This window comes from Lithobates pipiens, unplaced genomic scaffold, assembly GCF_037356315.1.
Source record: "Lithobates pipiens isolate NorthernLeopardFrog02 unplaced genomic scaffold, aLitPip1_a1.2 Scaffold_1, whole genome shotgun sequence".
Lineage (NCBI taxonomy): Eukaryota > Metazoa > Chordata > Amphibia > Anura > Ranidae > Lithobates > Lithobates pipiens.
In genome coordinates, this window is record NW_027507685.1 from 184,443,441 (window position 1) to 184,464,815 (window position 21,375).

Here is a 21,375-nt window from a genome sequence, read left to right on the forward strand (position 1 = left end):
TGCCTGAATAACTTCAGCACTAGCATTTATTGAAGTACAGTAAGTGTCACTTTTGCCCTTCAGCTGCCAGCCAGCTGTCATTCTTCCTGTGCAGGTTAGAATATGATGGCATGTGACTGACTCTTACGAGCAAAAGAGACAGCAACCCACTGTACATCTGTCATACAAATATGTTTCATATCACTGCTGCCTTGTATTTAGGGTTATGACACAATGGGATTGATTTATTAAAGGCAAATAGGCTGTTCCCTTAGCCTACTGAATGAGGTGAAGATCTGCTGACTTTAATCATCCAATCATGTGCAAGCAAATTGCTGTTTTTTTTGTTTTTTTTGTTTTGGGGGGGGGGGGGGGTTGTCCTTTGCATGTGGGTGGGTATCCTTTGCAAACTGAATTTATACCACATTCACTAAGCTAAGGGAAAATCCCCTTGCTAAAGGACTTTAGTAAATCAACCCCAGTGCATCTCTAAAACAGAGATGTCTAGTCTAAGTTAACATGATGGCTTGCCATGAAATGCCCATTGGCATTTAAAGGGTTAATTTCAGTGCATAGGATATGTTGCTGCTTTGATCTAAAAAATTTAAGCAGTACCTGACAGCCAACTGTGTAACATGTTATTAGTCACAATACTTATAACTCCTTCTCTATGTCCTGTATGGCTTTTCTAATTTATAAAACACAAACCTGTAATATCATTTATTTATTTTTTACCACCACACAAGGCAGCTGGAAAAGCCCACTTCAGTTAGACTTTTTGCAACCCCCTTCCCCGGCTGAATTTTTTTTCTTCCTCAAATAAATTAATCTTTCCTCTGGTGGTTTGAGATTACGCTCTGTATTATAAGAGAGCGCCTTATCAAACCTCATCAGAAAAGATGGAATTCATGTCCGCTATAATGCTGCAGGCAATAACAGCTTCATATTTTATCATGTTGATAAGGATTTTGCAAACTCTCTGAAGCATTTTCGGGATGTTTTAAATGAAAACGGAATATTGTAACTAAAAGCCTCTTTCAGACATTTTCTTCTAGGTTACTATAAGTTATTTATAACCCCCACCCCAAAAGAACTCATTTGATATTTCAAATGCAAACGATTTGCGTATTTAATGATCGCCAAGGCTGTCTGCTCCCCCCCACACTCTCCAAGCTACAAGTCAACATTTTCAATCATTGGGGGAATCGTTAATATTGACTGACACTTGGAGGGAGGGAATAAAACTCCAGTCATTTACGTAGACAGAGATATTCTGGGCTTGATTTTTAAACGCTTGCCTGTATTTGGCTGCAGTTGATTCGATTTTAGCCGAAAGGAAATATTTATGAAGCCAAGCAAGATAAAGATGGAATTTTATATTACTGCTATATCACAGCTTAATTATTATGTTTATTTTGCTGTACAGCTGTATGGTATGGTATTTAAAAGCCATTGAGTATGTCTTCAGATCTCCTTTCTGCTGATACCTTTTCCCAGTGGTACGTAGTACAAGAGACAGGATATAACAATAAATGGTAAGCACAGGCAAATAGACAACAAATAGACACACAGCTGCTGTATGTTTGACAACAACACAGCTCACCCAAATCATAATTTCAATATTCAGGACTTAAAATGCTAGCATGAGGCAAACACCAAGCAAAACAATTTTCCTGTGTACTTGTCACAAATAAAATAACTTAATTACATTGAAGTACATCACTGTATCTGCAGCAAAATATAGCCATTTACCCATATGGAGCCTTGCATACAAAGCCCTCAGTGCACATAGAAGGCCCACTTTAATTTCAGGCTCAGGAGTCAGTATGGTTAAAGTGATTGTAAAGTCTAGTTTTTTTTTCTAATAAAATAACAAACACGTTATACTTACCCGCACTGTGACATGGTTTTGCATAGAGCAGCCCTGGTCCTCCTCTTCTCGGGTCCCTGGCTAGAGCTCCAGGCCCCTTCCTAGCAGCTTGCTATGGGGGCACCCAAACCAAGCTGCAGCTCTTTGTATCCATTTAGACACAAAGTTTTGCTTCGGCCCCATCCCCTCTCTCCTGATTGGCTGAGTTTGACAGCAGCGGGAGCCAATGTCACCACTGCTATGTCTCAGCCAATCAAGAGGGAGAGTCCCAGAGGGCAGAGGGACACATGGACATCGCTGGATAGATAGTAAGTATTAGGAAGGCTAATGGGGGGGAGCTGCACACAGAAGGCTTTTTATCTTTATGCATTCTATTCTAAAAAAAACTTCTGACTTTACAACCACTTTAAATACAAGCCTGACCCTAACAGTATAGGGACACTATGGGAAACTAGGGCTTGGATATATATATATATATATATATATAGTGTTTGTAGTGTTGGTGGGAATCCACCAAGCACTCTCTGTGGGTGGACTGGATAAGTTTGAAATGTAGTTTTTCCTCATTCTTTTAGCCTTCCTTCAGGAGGGAAATTGGCAGTGGTGGAAGGACTGTATGTATATTTAATACTACTTGCATCCCCCTGTCATGAGATGCTGGACTCTAGGACATCCCTCCTGTGAGGAACTGGCTTCTCATCTCCTCTCCTCTCATTCCACATCCCTCTAACCTAAGCTGAACTACTTGTATCTGCAAGATGTGTGCTTTTGCTCGAAGGAATGGCTAAAGTGTAATAAATATACTTGCTTCCATTGATTCCATTGATTCAGTAAGTAGGTAAAAATACTTTCTTGGTGTGGTCTCCTCCTTCCCGTAACCCTATGTTTCTTAAACAGGGTTCCTCTTGAGCTTGCTAGTTGCTCCTTGAGTAATAAGCAACCTCTGACACTCAGATAAGTAACCACTGACACCAAAGATCTTTTTAGCTATCTGTACGAAGGTCATTCTTCCTAATAACCACAAGTTCCCAACATGATAATATACTGTGAGTTGTATACATAGTAATCATTAGCAGGGGTTCCCTGAGCCTGAAAAGTTATTATTATATCAAGAGTCCCCCCATGTTAAAAAGGTTGAGAGGCTGCTCTAACCTACTTTATGGGGACTTTGTTTTAAAATAAAAATTGTGTCCAAGAGGCATAGTGGGGTCTCTTGGGGCAAGGATTAAAACAAGTGTGCAGATGACTGTCAACTGGCAATGGTTATAGGAATTGCTCCACAAGGGGGTACAAATGGGATTCAACTCTGGAGTTGGTTTTAAGATGTCAGCTTAAAATTGCTCTTCTGTTTATCAGACTGGCCATTCAGTTACAGCACTGATAATGGAAGCTGCTTTCGCTTTTTCTTCAGAGTCATGATATCTGCTTCCTTTCTTCACTTATACTTCAGAGTCAGCAGGTTCCCTAAGCAAAGCCAATGAGAAGCAGATGTCATCATTGCTGCTGAAGATACAGACTGCTCTATAAATGTTTGTAAAAAAGTATAGTGGCCAGCTGAAAAGTGAAAGGGTGGATATCATTACATTTTAAGAGGTACTTATATTTCCGCATACTGACTTGCAGCTGCAGTGCTTTTTAGTATTGCTTTCATTTTATTACACTATAAAATTTTGGCAAAATTGTGTACAGTCTAGAGAGACATATTTCATTAATGCATCACCAGGAGTTCGTTGTAAACTCCCAACAGCTTGTGTTTAATAACTTAGAGATTTCAGAACTTAAGAATTTAAATGGTTAGAAAACATCCCACAGACCTGGATATAAAACAGTCCAATGGCTGAAATGTGGGCCCTACTTAAAGTGGACCTTCATTCCAAAAATGTCCTTTTCCCCACTGCAACACTCTCACACGAGTCCATCTAGTTCAATCTATAAACATCCTATACCCACAGTTGATCTAGAGGAAGGCAAAAGCCAAGAAAATTATTTCCTTATCCAAAAAAGCTGATTTTTATATTTAACATTTTTAACCTGTTGGTGTCAGCAGCGAGCAAATATGTGGCCTCTCAATGGGTGGGCCTTGGCGCAGAACGGCCGCATATTTGCATGCATTAGTGCAAATACAGCTGTGCCAAGAGCACGCTCCCGATCACTGCTTGCTTTTCAATCATGTGACAGCCAATCACGACAGTCACATGATCATAAACCCCGTCCCACCTCTTGGCATCCTAAATCCCTTAAAGGTCCAGGAGGCGCTGGCTCCAAGGGGTTAAATTTGTTTATTCTTGCTTGTCCACTGTCTTCATTTTTGCCCAGGCAGAATGATGTGTCCATACAGCCTCCTGGGTTTTCTCTATTACATATAATAGGAGTCTGCAGGAGCAGAGACACACAGAGGCTGGAGGGATGATCTGGCAGTGCATTGGGGGGTTGGCTGCAATAAACTGGAAGAGACAGCCAGCTCCTGATGACACAGGAAGGGAAGATGGCGGCGAGGATCTGCTACTTGGCAGTGGAGTGGTAGATCACAGCAGGAAAACACTGGATCCACCGGGCATGTAAGTCCTTTAAAGATGAAGACGAGGGTATTGAAAAAAAAAAAACATGGGCGCTGAAATTAGTCTAATGTAATTACACATTAGATACCATTCCAGAAGCTGATGATTTTATTACATACATATTATTTTAAAAGCAACCATGTGAACATAATGCTAGCTTGTTTGTCAAGCTCACATTGTTTTTAGATTAGAATCTGTGGAACTAGCCCTTAAAACATACAATTAACTATTCATTTTCCATTCAAGACTTGTTCATCACCTAGAAACTGATCAGTTTCCCGGATCTCTTAGTGCTAACACGGGGCAATATTCTAACAGTGCCATTTTCAAAGCAGATGACATTTACGCATTGCTATTACATTATACCCTGTTCCTTTTCTCCCACGATTAAAGAAGGACAACCTCTGTTCCATTCTCTGCAAGGAAAGCTTTCAGTACTATTAGCAGCTGATCTTACAAAATGTCTTTTCTTCTGTGCACTTTAAAGTTTACCAGGGATTAGCTACCTTTGTCATATGGCTGACTTCAGTGATGTGACATGGTATTTATGGACAATACTAATACTTTAATGTAGAAATATCAAAATAGCTGAAATCTTTGCCATAAATGGAGAATTAAAACTTTTATAATTTATTTTACAAGAAATACAGAGGACAATGTTTGCAATGGCACAAAGCAAAGGAAAAAACATTGTTCCAGAGACTTTTTGGCCCACAAAAGGAAAATTCTGAGATGGTGCTAAGACATTGAGGTCACATTGATGTCACTGAGGCATTATGCATATTCAAGCCTAATGGAAGTCACAGTTATGGTATATAGTAGATTGCGTGTAATGCTAAATAACTGAAATCAAAAGATTTTTTTAAAGAAGTTAGGGATACTGGGAATGTAATCAATTCAGGGTTCTTTCGTGAATGAGAAGCTGTCTGATTTCCAAATCTATATTTAACCACTTGCCTAGATTCTTTATCTCATGTCTCCACATCTGCCTCTTGAAAGTAAGGATGCTTTGAAACAGCACAGGGATTCACTCTATTCCTCCAGTATCCATGCGGAAAAAATAAGTCTTTTCAACTGCACCCAAAGTACTATAACAATGCATGGTAAAGAACTAGTATGCATTGTGATGCACTGGGGTTGATTTACTAAAACTGGGGAGTGCAAAATCTGGTGACGCTCTGCATAGAAACCAATCAGCTGTCAGCTTTTTTGTCAAATCTTAACTGAACAAGCTGAAGTTAGAAGCTGATTGGCTATTATGCACAGCTTCACCAGATTTTGCACTCTCCACATTTCGTAAATCAACCCTGATGTGTTGGAAAAAATATTGCATGTCTTTTTGGGTCCGTTCTTGTGTTTGGCAGCCCATTGAAAATGTATTCAAATTGAATGCTAAGCATGTTAATGGATGACACAACTAAACATGCAACCGCTAACGTAACACACAAGAACAGAAAAATGTGAATGAACCCTGAGTATACCCAAACTCCTACTTTTAGCTTTAGCTTTTTGCATTTAGTGATCAATTAAGTGAACACGAAATTAAAAAAATACAGGCAACAGCATCCTCTATCTCTTATATAATTAATATATGGAACATTAATTTATGGTCAAAAATAACTAAAATATTACATATAGGTATTGTATAAGTGAAGAAAAACAGATCAATGTGAAGTTATGTCACTTCTGCAATTCTACATGGCTTACTATCAGTTCCTTAAAGTGTTTGTAAAGGCAGAAGGTTTTTTTTTTATCTTTATGCATTCTATGCATTAAGCTAAAAAACTGTCTGCGTGCAGCAGTCCCCCTGTAGACCCTCAAACACCCAAGCCCCCTCTTGATCCAGCGATGTCCACAAATGCCTTGGTCATCTGGGAGACATAGTCAGAAAATTTGGAGAAGGGGGTGGGGCCTAGGCACAGCTCCGTGTCTGAATGGATACATGGAGCTGCGACTCGGTTCGTGTGCTTCCATAGCAAGCTGCTTGCTGAGGGGCGCTCAGTAGGAGAGATGGGCCAGGAGCTCCAGCCAGGGACCCAAGAAGAGCAGCTTCTCTGTGCACTACCACTGCACAGAGCAGGTAAGTATAAAATTTTTGTTATTTTAATAGAAAAAAAAGAGACTTTACAATCACTTTAAAGCTTTTTTTGTAGCATAACAAAGTCTACTCACATTTAGGTGGTGTGGACTGTACAGTGGATTCCCTCCCAAAGCATCACTGTATCCGCCCGTCTGATTGATAACATGACGAAGGGTATCCACCTAAAAGATCATAAAATATAAACATTACACCCCCTCAAAGCCCCAATGCAAAATTTAAGCTAATTACATGTATAATATGTTTTCTGGCTTTAACACCTAGTTCCCATGTATATTTATTAATATACCTAACACTTTAAATTAAATGGCTGTAGGTGTCAGTCAAATGTGTTTGCTTTCTGACAAGATACATGCAGCTTATACTATAAAATGAAAATAAAATGTCATTCCACAAAACTAGCCACTTGATTAAATGCATAAAATAATGTAGAGAAATACCACTGAACCTATGTCTAATCAATTGTAGATATAGTTCAAAAGCGTGTAATACACTTACCTTGCCTACATGGATTTAAATTGCATTAAATTCACACAGTTACTAAAGCTCACATGGACATACAAAAATTTGCCTTTACATACGTACATCAGATAGTATTATACACATCTAAAGGCAGCACTATAGTAATCAATGAGCCCATACACACAACTATATCTATATACGGAAATGTGCATTGTATTTAGCCACACAGAAAAGTAGGACACAGCTGCAGATATTACGGGTGTATGCACCTGTTCTTGGGTACTTTAGGCCCAAATTTTACACAGGATCTTCTAGCTATGTCAGCAAGAACCTTTCTTTCATGTGGCAAATACACATGCCTGTGTGAATGAGCCCAAATGGGCATAGATCTACAGATTGTACGTGTGTATTCGCATAAACATGAGTACTTTAGGCATATATTTTATGCAGGATCTTCTGGCTCTGCCAGCAAGAACCTTTCTTTCATGCAGAAGATACATGTGTATGGGTGTGTGAATGTGCCTTTTATCTAAAGACATGTTATCTGTGTTCAGCCTTATTTACAAAAACTTCCCATAAACCATTACGTTAAAAACCCCAGTTGGTCCAGGGGGGGAGGTGGGAAGGGTGCTTTAAAATTATTTTCCTAAGGAATGGGCTTATGCATTTCTCTGTCATTAACTTCAATAAAGTGTTAATGGGTCAAAGACAGTGAAAAAATTCCCAATATAAAATACTAAAACAGAACTAGACCCACTTAAAGCCTAAATTCACCTTTGGGAACATATCACACATGTATTGAGGGTGTAGCATGTTCCTTGGCACCAGCTTGCACCCCCAGATCCCTCTCCCCTTTGACAGCGTGTGGGGGGTTCTTCTCCCCTGCAGCTGCTGTCACATTTAAAATCGGGTCACACAGCCAATTAATTCATTCAAAGATTTGTGAATGGATTAAGTACAAATTCCGTCCGCCACCATGGCAGATGGGCATGTAGCTCTCAGTGGACTACACGTGTGGTAATTAGCTCATTCGTAGTCCATTGACACTTCCTATAGCTTTCCAACTGAAAGCCCATACAGTGGTATGGGTAGAAAGCTGGAAGAAAAGTGTGCAGGAGCCAGACATTGCACCCATGATTTACAAATCGTGCTTGTAATTGTTTGCAGGCTTCTGTTTAAAAAATAATAATAAAAATAATTGCACTTTTTTGCAAAAACGTGCATCTATTATGATTACTTAGCCTTTAACTGATTCTCACAACAGTTACATTTAGGGAATGCATTTGGTAATAACTGTCCCAGTTGCCAGTGTGCTCACAACAGCTCCCAACTAAACTCTCAAGCCCTAAAAGAAAAGGGCTAGTGTCATAGTTGGTCAAATGTTGCACCATGGCAATTGCAGATCTAAACAGAAGCTAAGATGGCGCCATCCTTGGCTGTGAACGACTTGAGAGTTTCTGCTTTAATCTCCCCCAATCAGATTTTAATCTTTCATGTGAAGAAAATGTACCTACAACTGTCAAGAGAAGGCCTCCCTAGCACCATTAGTCTAGTAACAAGTTCTGTGGATCTGGCATGCTTTATTCATTTCACATCAGCTTACATCTGGTTTATAATGGATTAGTAAGCATCAAATTACGCAATATCCTTGACCCACCAAAGATGATATCTTTACTTCTAGAGACTGCATCTAGCAAATGATTAGACATAGGAAAAGTGTGATATTTACAAGATGGACCCTTCTTGCTCTTATGTTCTCCAAGAAAAGTAGACATTTTTAAAACCAATATACATAAACTTTTATATGGCAACATGTAAAATATTTGATTTGGGATCTATGGCATTAAGTCTGGGGAAATTCTCAAAAGGGAGGTTCTGTTTGTCCAAGGACTCATCATCCCAAAACCCTTTTCCCTGAGCACTCAAGTCAGAGCCGAAGGCATTCACAAGAGTTACAAATGGCAAGGGCCTACATGCTGCCAATCGTGTGCACACCGCTGGTCGGTGTGTGTGCTTTGGGGTAGCTGTGGGAGGTGCACTGAGGAATGACTCAGGGGCGTCTCTCCTACCTGTGATTGCACATTGGCTCCAACTTGGGCCCCTTGGTAAGAATCCCCATTCAGACTCTGCATATTCATGTACATGTCGCCTGAATTTGGGAGATTAAAAGAACCAGAAGAACCTAGGAAAGGAAAGAGCGAAGGAGCTGAATAAAAGAAAAAAGGATGCTTGAAAAAAAAGTATGAAGAACTAAAAAGGGGATAATTTACTACTAAACGTGACATATAGTAGGCAACCGTTATTATAACCCAACTAAAGCCCACAAAGGGGATGTTAAGAAGGAGAGTAACAAAACACCACTGTTGAATCAAAATGTATCACAAGATTCTCTTGATTGGTCTAGATTACCGGTTATTTGCATTTAATCGGATAATCTAGCATATGCCAATCACACACAAGTATTACATTCTGCACAATTATTATAGACTCAGCCCCTTATTAAGAGGCTGTTGTAGAAAAGCACAGAAAATAAAAAGTCAATATTGAAGACAGACTACTAATGCTAGCAATACATATATTGATTCTTCAAAAAAAAATTTACTTTGATCTGATCATTTTAATCAGTTTGGGGTTTGAAGCGACCATTATGATGAAGTACTTGTATATAAAGTGTTACATTTCCCTGCTTTGGTCTTTGTAAAAAAAAAAAATAAAAAAAAGATAAAAAAAATGTTGAACTGAATGTGAATGATTCAAAATCAGATCAAAGCGATAATTTCACTGAAAAATTCGATTGATACATGCACTGTATGGCCAGCATAGGTAATCCTAACTGAACCTCCTTTTTATAAATAGAAGTTCAACTAGACTGAATTAGAAAACAATATGAAGCAATGGGACTGTTTTAACACCTGAACTGATCACTCCTCTCTTTTAGGCATAATTTAAGTAAATACTAGATCAGCTTATTAAAACTGACCCCAGTGGCAAAAAACCTTAAAATGTTTTATTTTTATTTTGTGAAGCGAATCACAAGATCACAAGAGTTTTAGCAGCTAGACGTGAGAGGGAAAGAAGACATCAACTATGGGGACACTATATAATTTTTAAAATTTCTTCACTTAAGAAAAAAAGTGAAGAGGAAAAAAAAAATCTGAAGGTAACCGTTCTTACCTTATACCCCAGTTTCCATACAGGAGAGGATGATGTCATGATTCTTTCAGAAAGATCCTGAGAATGCCGATTATCCCAAATTACATCAAAAGATGTCGCTCATGCACAGTGCAGGAGCATTCTTATGCAGGATTTCTCAAGATCCTACCAGAAGGACCAAGCTTGATGTAAGATAAGTATACTTTTTCCCACAGTTTATATGTAAGATGATGTTGGTATAGGGAAGCTGGGGAGTCAGTCTTTGGGTGCAAGGTCCACTTTAATGCACTTTTGCTTCTTATGTTTATTTGGTTCCTCTGACTGAAAATTGATAGACATTGGGGTAAGTTCATTAAACTCTAAAGGCAGCACATATGCACAATGATAAGTGTGCTCCCAAAAAAGGAATGTTTGGGCCCATTTTTTTATGAAGGAAATGGGCCTTTCATGCTGCATAGGCTAGAATAACTGAAATGGGGGTTGGGCCTATGAAAAGGCTATTGTGTGCATAAGCCCTTAGTCCTCAGGTTTCATTGCTGCATGGTCATTATAATTTAGGAAGGGAACATGATCACACTGTTGTTGCTGTGAAGAAAGAGATTTGGAAATGTTGGTAATTGCACAAGGGGGCTGCCCACACAGTGAAGGACAATGCGAGATTGTTTGGTGGACTATGTACCACTACTGAAGATTTCAGGTTGGAAAATATTATTTAGATTCAGACCAGTAAAGACTGTAATTTAAAGGCCATCTCACATGAACAAATCCCTGTGGTCTTTGATATATAGCCCCATATTTTTGGAAGGTCATTTACAAACTTACCGGAATTTGGTGTAGTAGGAGAGCTGGTCTGGTTATTCTGCACAGCAGCAGCAACTGCATGAGCTGCATTCACGGCTGTTTTAGCCGCATAGAGGTTTGCTTCTTCCTGAAACTTGCCAATGTTTTTTTTGTACCTGATTCGCTTGTTCCCGAACCAGTTGGATACCTTAAAAAAAAAAGGAAAAAACATGTAAAACAGCTATGCTTTTAATTTTATTGCATACAAATTACCATAATTGGTTTACATTTTTTACTATAGTAAAAACTCTGCATCTGGTCACATGATCTCCACTGTTGGAAAGTATTCGACTTTACAGTTGCCTGAGGATCTGGTGACCAGCCACTGTGGGTTTTCAGAGTTTCTAGAGCCCAGGTAAGCATTTTGTGGCTTCCATTATCATTTATGTGTTTAATGAAAGGTAAACAAGCGAACAGTGAAATTTTAGTTAAATGACAGGTACGTTTTATTGTGGATATCAGCATTAATATGCAGGCTCCACTTATAAATGATGTGACAGCTCCCTTTTCAAACTAACTGTAGTGTAATAAATAACAGCATTTACACCCACAAATCATTGACCTTCATCACTTACAGGAGTCCATGACAAAAGCAAAATGCATGTGTGATAAGCCCAGATTAAAGCCCCAACAAGAAAAAGCATGCTATTCTAAATAAGGGTCTTTAAACTGTGTAAAAAAGCACTTTTACTGTGCCTAAGACTTGAGGAGTCCCAGACTGTGGCCAGGGAGAACAGAAAAGGCCCCAGTGTCAGTGGGAGTAGACAAAGTCTCGGAATTGGTGTTCAGTGGGAGGAATGGTCCCACATTGCTGGTGTCACTGGAAGCAAGGGCTGGATAAAAGCAAGCAAAGGGCCACATGCAGGCCACAGTTTGGAGACGACTGAGCTAAATATCATGCGGTTGATTTACTAAAAGCAAATAGACACTCTGCAAGAGCAGTTGCTCCAGAGCTTAGTAAATTAGCAGAAGCTGACGTTCATCATTCAATCATGTGCAAATAATAATGCTGTTTTTCCCCCCCCCTTGCATGTGATTGGCTATTCTTTGCAAAGTGAAGATGTACCTCATTTAATAAGCTCTGGAGCAACTGCACTTGCAAATGGCACGGTCTTTTTGCATGTAGTAAATCTACCCCCACGTCTCTGTCATAGAACTAATATGTAGAACAAGAATCACCTATAAGTGTTCTAGTGGCATACTCGAGTGATACTGAAAACAGCCACACATTAAAAGAGAATATGGGATTTGGGGTTTTTGCAGATTTATACTTACCTAGGTGGATGGGAAATGGAGGGAGCAGACGACTCAGGCTCTCAGCAACTTGCTGAGAGGCAAATCCTGGGTGCCAATCCAGGCATGTCGGTGGATGCCGACTCCAGCGTCGTGATCTTGCTCGGGCCTAGGCCAGCTCTTTGACATCTGCAGACAGCGGACTTCAGCCTGCTGTCTGCTGAAAACGAGTCACAGGAGTGCAGAATGGACTGCACTCCTGTGATCCACGGAAGAAGTACTTCTCCTTTAAAACCTCACAATTTTCAGGATTTGTTTTACCTTATAGCTGAAGATAGAAAACTATTTTAAAGTGGACCTGTTACCTACACACAGTACATTAAGCTCATGTTTCCAGAGAAACTAAACACAATCAAACAAATTTACGTTATATAAATTCTATTATATTTATTTATGTCAATGCTTCATTTGAAGACTATAAAATCGCATCAGTAGGGACGAGCCTGTAAAATAATGTAGTGCCGTGAACACCTGCGTCAATTACCTCCATCATATAAAATCAGGTTGAATATAGAACTCTCATTGTGCATGCTTGTTGTTACTTATCATTTGTAAAAGTATAAATACCAAAGGATCGGTAAGTAAGCCTTTATAAGAAAAAAAAAAGTGTAGCCAATCAAGTGAGTTTTCTGGTGTAATTTGTAATTTTTTTATTAATTAAATTAATTTTTTGAGGGAGAATACATGTTGTTTTGTATATCATCTGAAGACCAACTAGCCCTAAATCCCTGGTATCATTACAGCTATTTTCACAAAATTGAGTACCATTTTAATAGTAGATACAGCAATGATGCATGATAGAAATGTCATTAAATCTTTTTAAAGTAAAATATGTTAGCTTTGGATAGATGTAATTCAACTTCTCATCTCTGACTGTGAGATCTCTATACTTGGATTGACTTTTCCACCCACCTTTAGTAGCCATTACAAAGTGACTACACCCTATTGTTAATGTAGCAATTTAGAAAATGCAGAGATCTAAGAGCTGTAAGAAGTCATTGGGGTTGATTTACTAAAGGAAAAAAGACTGTGCACTTTGCAGTTTCTTCAGAACTTAGTAAATAAGCAGAAGCTCTGCTGACTTCCATCATCCAATCATATACAAGCAAAATGCTTTTTTTGTACCTTGCACATGACTGGGTGTTCTTTGCAGAGTGAAGACTTCCCTCATTTATTAAGCTCTGGAGAAACTGCACTTTGAAAAGTGCACAGTCTATTAGCCTTTAGTAAATCAACCCCACAGTGTAATTTAGTTCACCAGTGAACAGCTAAAACAGGATGATTCACATTTAGTAGACTAACTCTGAGAAGTACTGTTTTTTTGTACAAGCAAATCAAAGATCTAACACAATTGTTCTCTACTACATCTGTTGTGACCCACAGTTCAAACCTCATTCTCAATGCCATCCCTGGCCAATACTTGATGTTACATTTTATATATTTTGCTTACCATTAACCTGCCAACCTGCAGAGCAATAATACATTAATGAAAGCGGGCGAATAATTATTGTAAAAAAAAAAAAATCTAATTACTGCTTTATTAACAGCTTTAGAAGTGAAAAAAATCTCTTGTGTGTGCAGAGGAGGGACAATTCTGTAGTCTCAACAACAGCCCTGTCTAATAAAGGCTTCCTTCTGTCCTCCCCCCATTCCATTTTAATATCGCCAGAGCCTTAGGAGGCCTCGGGGTGCAGGATATTCTTGACGTGGTATAGAAATCCATCCTAGCTTCTCCAGTGCTTCTTAATCTTTAATATCAAGGCAATTAAAATTAACGACTGCTAGTGTGGGCAGTGTTTCCCTGACATGCATTGTTTGATGGCATTACCTTGAGGTTAAACTAACGAGCAAGGTTTAATTGGAAGCAGTGAAAAGAGAACTGATCATACGTTATGTTTAACCTGCATGAAAAGAACCAGTTAAAATCAGCAACTGCTTAAGAGTGGCACAAATAATACATGTTCATTTCAAATCTGTGCTTGCAGAAATACCATAGTTCATAATATACTGCAAACAGCAAAAGCTCTCTGCTTACATGAGTTAAAATGCGCATGTTGAATTTATGCCTAATCTATGGAACAGATCTGAAAACAAATGGACCAAATTTGCTGTATAACAATGTGGTGTTTTTTGTCTAGGAATTTGTTTTTAAGTGTCTGCAATTCTTTTAGGCTTTACAAAAGTTTCTTTAACTGGAAGGCTTGCAATAGTCCAAAATTGTTATTTTAGATGGGATTGTTGGTTACAAACACAGAACTACTATCTGCCTGCTGTCAACTCTTTTTCTGTATGCTCCTATTTCCAAGGCCTTGTATCACTGATCCGCAAATAGAACCATTTGACCAAGCCTTTACCAACAGGAGTGTTAATAGCACCAGTCCCAGTACTCCACTCACGCTTTCCTTTAGTAATCTGGTCACTGAATCTCAGGGGTAGATGTTGCAGCCATAGACTTAAAGCGAAACTAAACCCAACAATTCAACAGTTTTAAAAAAGTTACATTTCTGCCATGTGACAGAAATGTAACTATCACATTGGTTGTGCTCTTAACAAAGTTGTCAAACCATCAAATGGCTGGTGTCATAACTGATCACATGTGCAGCATCATGACAGTTGAAGAGCAAACATAGGGCCAGATGGCAGTTTCCTTGGCAAATATAGGAGGGTTTAGTTCTGCTTTAACATCACGCCCCCCTTACCTTTTATGCGGTGTTCTCTTTAAAGAATATAGTCATCTGCCCAGCAGATCCAGCATTGTCCTGCAGTGATCCACTTTGCAGGTGCGACCGCCTGCGTTCTGTGCTGTCATCTTGTTTCTCCTCAGCCAGCTGCTTCACTAGACTTCAGACCGCATGGCCCCCAGCAACACATTTAGCTCCATCACTGGCTATTCTTTAAATGTGTGAGGGGGATATCCCAGGAGGTGGTGGTTGCATTACATGTCTCTCTGGCCTAGGCAGGGAATGGACATAAAGTCTATCGGAGTAATAGATTTAACTACATTTTAAAAGATGCAATATTAAAAAGCAGGCTTGCATACATACAGGATGCACTGAACCTGCTCTGGAATCCAGTTTTTCCAGCCAGACATGAAATAGTATGCCTGACTGACCAGTCTGAAATTAGGGAGATTTGGAGTGAGATTTAGTGATGTCACTACTGTGTAGCTCACTATTCTCGGGACTCTTTAGCATTAGGCAGTAAAGCCTCATCTCTACCAAGATGGCTGCCTCCACAGAAAAACAAACAACTGAATAAGTCCTGGTGAGTCAGTAACGGGGGAAGTCCATTGCCTTCTGCCTGTCTTTTTTTCTGGCACAGCTTTTAGGGTTTAGTTCTTTAAAATTTAGATTTCATAAACATTTGCACAAGGATTCAAAAAATAAAAATTTCATAAACATTTGCACACGGATTTAATTTCCCTGTGTTTTCACACTGCCTTATTTTCTTTGGAAAATCAAGCAACTTCTTCACGCCACCCAGCTGAGTTACAATAAGCGGTGTTGACTAACTGAGTTGTGCCCAGTTGCAGTGTTTCTTGAGATAGCATTAGCAAGTCAATTATTGTTTTTTCTTCTTCCCTGGGTTGTGTTCCTTTAGCAGCTCCCTGTTTCCCACCTCTCGCCCTGAGCAAAACTAGACAGTCTGTATTGGTCTCCCTCTAAATGATCCATCAGTCATTGCACAACATGGTTACGAATGTTCTACTCGCTCAAGAAATCTTCTAAGCCTAATGCAAGGGAATGCACATGAAAATGTGTTTGTAGGTGCAGTGTACACATGTGGTGACCAAGCTAGATCCACATCAACTCCCCATCTGAAAATAACAATTATTTGACACTGGCTACCTTTAAACCATTGTTGACTAAACACTGCTCTTTCATAACAAACTGTCTCATTTTGGATTTATTTTCAAGCAATTGACAGCTATGTTGTTTTAATGTAATCTCTGAAGAGGAAAAAAGAGCTGACACATTCTGATCAGAATACCCGTGCTCCAGGGGGCACAAATTACCCTGGATGCACACTTTGAAAACATCCACTGTAATGATTTTAAATAGCTATTATTAAAAGTAAATATAATCCCTAAACCTTAAGATATTTTGACGTTCATTGAGACTGAAATGGCAACATGGGATATCTACATACTTGAAGCCAATATACCAGAGTGCTTAGCAAAGCAATGCTGCAGGCAAGCCGTCCTTGTCCCTTGTTTGCACGCTTACCAACAAAAATATCTATGCATGAAATAAAGAATAAGTATCTTCTCTTGCCTTCCTCTAAAGTCAATTAATGAATTAGTCCTAATTGCAGACTCGTTTAAGAGAGGTTTTGTTTTGCTTATTTATCAAGCTAATTACAGCGTTCACATGGCAAGAAAAAAAAAGTCCATAAATTATTAGGTAAATGCTTCATCTCTCTGCAGTGGTGCAATGTGTTTTATGTTGTAGAAATCCGCTTTATATCTTTCACTGGAGGTTTTAATGAGGCAACTGTCATGCACCTGTTTTCATAAAAGCCCCTGCAGGCATGAGACTTTACTCTGGCACAACTTACAAGGTACTTAGCTGAGGATTTACAGAATGGCTGGAGCTAGTTGCAAGGGTCAGGTGTGACAACAGTACCTTGCTCTTATGCTTGTAACACTATGCTGGCTCATCTTATAATGTACACATTTTCCTCAATGTGCTCATATTTCTTTGCACAATCAAAAATCTCCTGCTGACCTAACCGGCCCTAGTGCATAGTTCCCAAATCTCCTTAATTGGGAGGGTCTCTCCCTCTTTTCAAACAAAATCCCTCTGTCCTCCTTTCCTTCTCATTTATCCCTTTTTTAGTCTATAAACTCTTTAAACAATGTATTATTTAAAGCTCATCTCAAAGGAAAAAAAAAAAATTGAAATAGTTCATTATGCCTCAAATACCTTACTACTTAGTCTTAAAGAGGAAGTAAACTTCCTCTGCAGGCTTTTACCTATAGGCAAGCCTATAATAAGGCTTACCTATAGGTATTGAAAATATCTCCTAAACCTGTAAAGTTTATGAGATATTTAAATATTTCCAGTGCATGCAGCCAGTGATATCATTGGCACATGCGCTCTGAAGGAACGGTCCACGGGTATATACTAGCTCATTATGCCTTTGTCTTGCAGGGTCTTTTTGGGGGGGGATTTTTTCCAGAGCTTTACAACCTCTTTAATTCCAGAAACAGGTTTCTAATCCTTTCTGCAATTTCCTCTATGGCCAAAGCTCATTTCCTACCTTGGGGATCAGATATTTTTCCCTGATGTGGACACCTGAAGAAGGATCCCAGGAAGCAAAGAGAAGAAGGGATAAGGACTGTCACATGACTGTGCCTTCAAATAATTAAAATGCCCATTTGGATAGTTTTCTTTTTTTTTTTCATACCAGCAGTTGTTTCTTCGGAGGATCGAAGGGGGAGTTGGCATTGTCCTGGAGTATATATATTTATTTTAATTTTTTGCTACATTAATTTTTTTTTATTTTTCTGTTCTGGCCCACCCCTCATCCTCCATTATCACCTTGGATAGAATGAGGTGTCCTGCTCCCTGTGCCCTCTTGGATATTCATGGCATATCTTCCAGGAGGCATAAGCTTTCATACAGCTCATCAATGGGGTCGGCTACCTAAATCAGGAAGAGATAGCTGCCTCCTGATGATTTCATGGAATAATGTGGCATGGAGAAGTGGAGGGTGGGGTGAGTACCTGCGAGTGAATAACTCATTTGGCGTGAATGGGCCCTTTATTGTCATACACTAGGGCTCTATATGGAAAAAAAGTGTTGTTGTTTTGGGTCTGGAGATGTAAGGCGAGGTAGTTGTGCCCCCAACTTTTCCCTGTGCTTCTACTAGACTGATATTTTGCAAAAAATAAAAAATAAAATAATGATAATAAATAAAACCCCTACAGTGTTGCTTTGCTTGTCTTGGGTGTCAATCTACCTCATTTACACCTATAGGAACATGTGAAGGAGAGACTGAAGGAGAATTGGCCTTGAAAGTGCTTTGGAGTTTCATATAGATGACTGAGGCAATGGTGCTCACATAAATGGATGCATATGCTTCACTTAAGCTAAACAAAATAAAAAAACTTTTGTGTACAGAATTTTGCTTTCATGTGTAGCTTTTCTATATATCCAGGTAGACCCTTATAAAGCACAAGAGCGGAAGCAAAATTTTATATTTCTGTCACTAAGAATGCCAGACACGTGGACCTCAATCAGGATCTGACTCAACTGTTCTTCTCAGGAAATCCTTTTTATACAAAAATATTTTAAAATCTCTGAGCTCTAAATAAGACACTTAGCACCATACTGTGTTGTGTATTAAAAAGATTGTCGTTTTGTTAGAGAATACTTGTCACTTTTTATTTTTTTCAATCTTTGTTGCATTTCTGTGCTGCTGTTCTCCTGCATTCTCTTTTTAGATACTTTCTGTCTATGCGCTTGCACTCCAGCCATGGCTGAATGGTGTTTCTCAGGAATTGCTTCCTGATGGTCACAACAGGGGACAATGGATATATCAGAAGCCCATATGATGGGGTGGCAACAAAGGAATACAACTGAGAGACAGGGATAGACTGTCATTACTCCATAACAGGACATTAAACATGGACCCTTTTGCAAGGATGATCAAGCAGTTTCTTTAATGAAAGCTGGAAAGAATAGATAAGAAAACACGTGGGCGGAATTGAGATTTTTGTTTAAGAATTTCTACAATTCCTAATAATGGACGATAAAGAAAAAAACTTTTAGTCCATTACCAGCTGAGACACTTTACCCACAACCTCCCCATGGCCCGTGATGTAGAGTTTAACAAGTATAATATGTTAATTCCCTTATCTATAAAAAGTAGAGTCAACTCATTATGCAATGGATTACATAGGATCATTGACAGTTTCTGCCTCTGAGGAGCTCACTGCCTAATATCTCTACATATCTCTACAACAGCCATACACACATTAGAGCCAATTTGGTTATAAACCAATTAAATTACATTACCGTATTGCTCCAGAAATGTGGAACACTTGGAGAAATCTTATGTAAGCACATAAAAAAAAATCCTACACAAGCGGAAAACGAATAAACCCAGGCCCCAATCAATCTTTGTTGGGCATAGGTTCTAACTACTTGGCTACTGTGCCACCCCAATAACTACAAAGTTGGGTTTAAAAAAGAAATAGGTACAGATAGATCAGCAAACAGAAAAAAAAAATAGAAAACCTCCCCTTGCAGAAACCTGCAAAATCCTTCCTGATCCCTCCAAGGCAATCAGATATTACCTGGACCAACGATTTCTGAAGCTAAAATATAGCTGTATAATAACTGTCAATAACTGTTAAGTTTTATAGTAAAATAGATAACTAGATGGGGTAGAAAAAAGTTACCACTTTAACATGGAATTTCACATAATTTTTTTGTTAAACAAAAGTGATATGTGATGCTTTAAAAATGCTGGGTAAAGAGAAAGCCAGGTTCGTTTTAAGCGTGTCTACAAACAATAATAATGGTTCTATTCAGTACTAGTATGTCATTCCAAAAATAAGAGCAGACTGCACTGCATAAATATGCTAATTTTATGAAATCCGTGTTTAGCTCTAGGAAAAGTATTGTCATTGTGTCAGTGTAACTAGATATGTCATTTCAACACATCCTTATAACCCATGCAGAAAAACTCCTAGGGTTAAAATGATGCAGGATCAGAATCAAATAGAACCCTGAAAGTGGGATTTGGAAATGAGCAGCTCCAACAGCCTGTAGAAATATGGCATATGCCAAGCACACTCCTGGAAATGTCACACATGACATATGAGACGTGACAGGACCCACAGACAGAGGGACACTCATTGGCAGAGACCCATGGCAGAAGTGGGTAGTGTGGCATTTGAACATCGCAGTCCTTTATATTTACTGATGTCTAGCTTCCAAACCATAGCTGCATTCGTGATGACCACCTCTGAAGAGGAAACCTAAAATAAGGCCTAACAATAGTTCAGGCGACAAGCAGGAATAATTCCATTGTCTTAACCCAATTAAATGCCTGATGCACAGGGGTATAGTAATACTAATTAGTCGTAATGCATTAATTATACATAATTATCGTAATTACAATTACTTGTAATTAATGAATTGCACAATTCTTAAATCCCTGGCTACTGGGATCATGTACAGATACTAAAAAAATCCTTAAAACATCTGTCTGCAGATACAAAGCTCATTCATTTCTTAAAGACCCAATCTAGATGATAAAATATCTTTAAGAAAATGAGTTACAAATAACATTACATTACATGTAAAATTTCTCAGGCTTATAGAGCTACCATACTCCTTGTTATGCACCATTTCTAGGAAGGCTATAGTGAGACTACAGGATATGAACGCTCAGTGTTTATAGGACTAACCCCTAAATTCCATACCATATACAGTATACATGTTATGTACATATGTGTTCAATTTTTAAACCTGGAACTGTTACTGCTAGGTTTGGCAAAACTTTGTAACAATACTTTTATATATACACCAAATTATAGTTCCAGTTTAGGTTTCTTAATATGCTAATGTAAGAGTTTAGCTTATATGCAATTCCTACAAGTATATATACATTTTCCTCAGCATGGCCTGCCCTACCAGTTATGCCGTGTACACATGACCGGACTTCTCGATGGACTAAATTCCGTCAGACCTTTCAACGGACTTTCAACAGACTTTTGTCAAATCTGACTTGTCTACACACAAACACACCAAAATCTAACGGATTTGACCGTGATGACGTACTAGACCAGGCTAGAATAAGGAAGTTCATAGCCAGTAGCCAATAGCTGCCCTAGCGTCGATTTTCACCCGTCGGGCTAGCATACAGATGAATGGATTTTTTGACTTGAGCCCGTCGGAAAGATTTGTTCGAATTGTCCGACGGATTTGTTCTGTCGGACCTTTGCTGTTGAAAATTCCGGCCGTGTGTACACGGCATTAGATATTTTTTGTTCTCTGCTCATCCCTCTCTAGTATATTAATCGGCTGATTTTAAAAGGGGCGTATGACCAATATTTTTTTGGCCATACTTCTTTTCTGTCTCACAAAAGTGCACTTACTTTTGTACTT

The 21,375-nt window shown here is 38.9% G+C and overlaps 1 protein-coding gene across 2 annotated transcripts in view; it reads right to left on the reverse strand.

Annotated features, from left to right (window-relative positions):
* The window catches only part of PBX3 (PBX homeobox 3), a 305,612-nt gene that overhangs the window by 10,952 nt on the left and 273,285 nt on the right, over positions 1–21,375 (reverse strand). Inside the window, exons 6-8 of one of the 2 annotated variants that reach the window (XM_077478996.1) lie at positions 10,943–11,108; positions 9,037–9,149; positions 6,580–6,669 (exon numbers count right to left, since the gene is read on the reverse strand). In XM_077478996.1, the coding sequence (XP_077335122.1) occupies positions 6,580–6,669; positions 9,037–9,149; positions 10,943–11,108 (369 nt within the window). The remainder of the gene's footprint in view (positions 1–6,579; positions 6,670–9,036; positions 9,150–10,942; positions 11,109–21,375) is intronic. The other variant, XM_077478998.1, reaches the window with a different exon arrangement.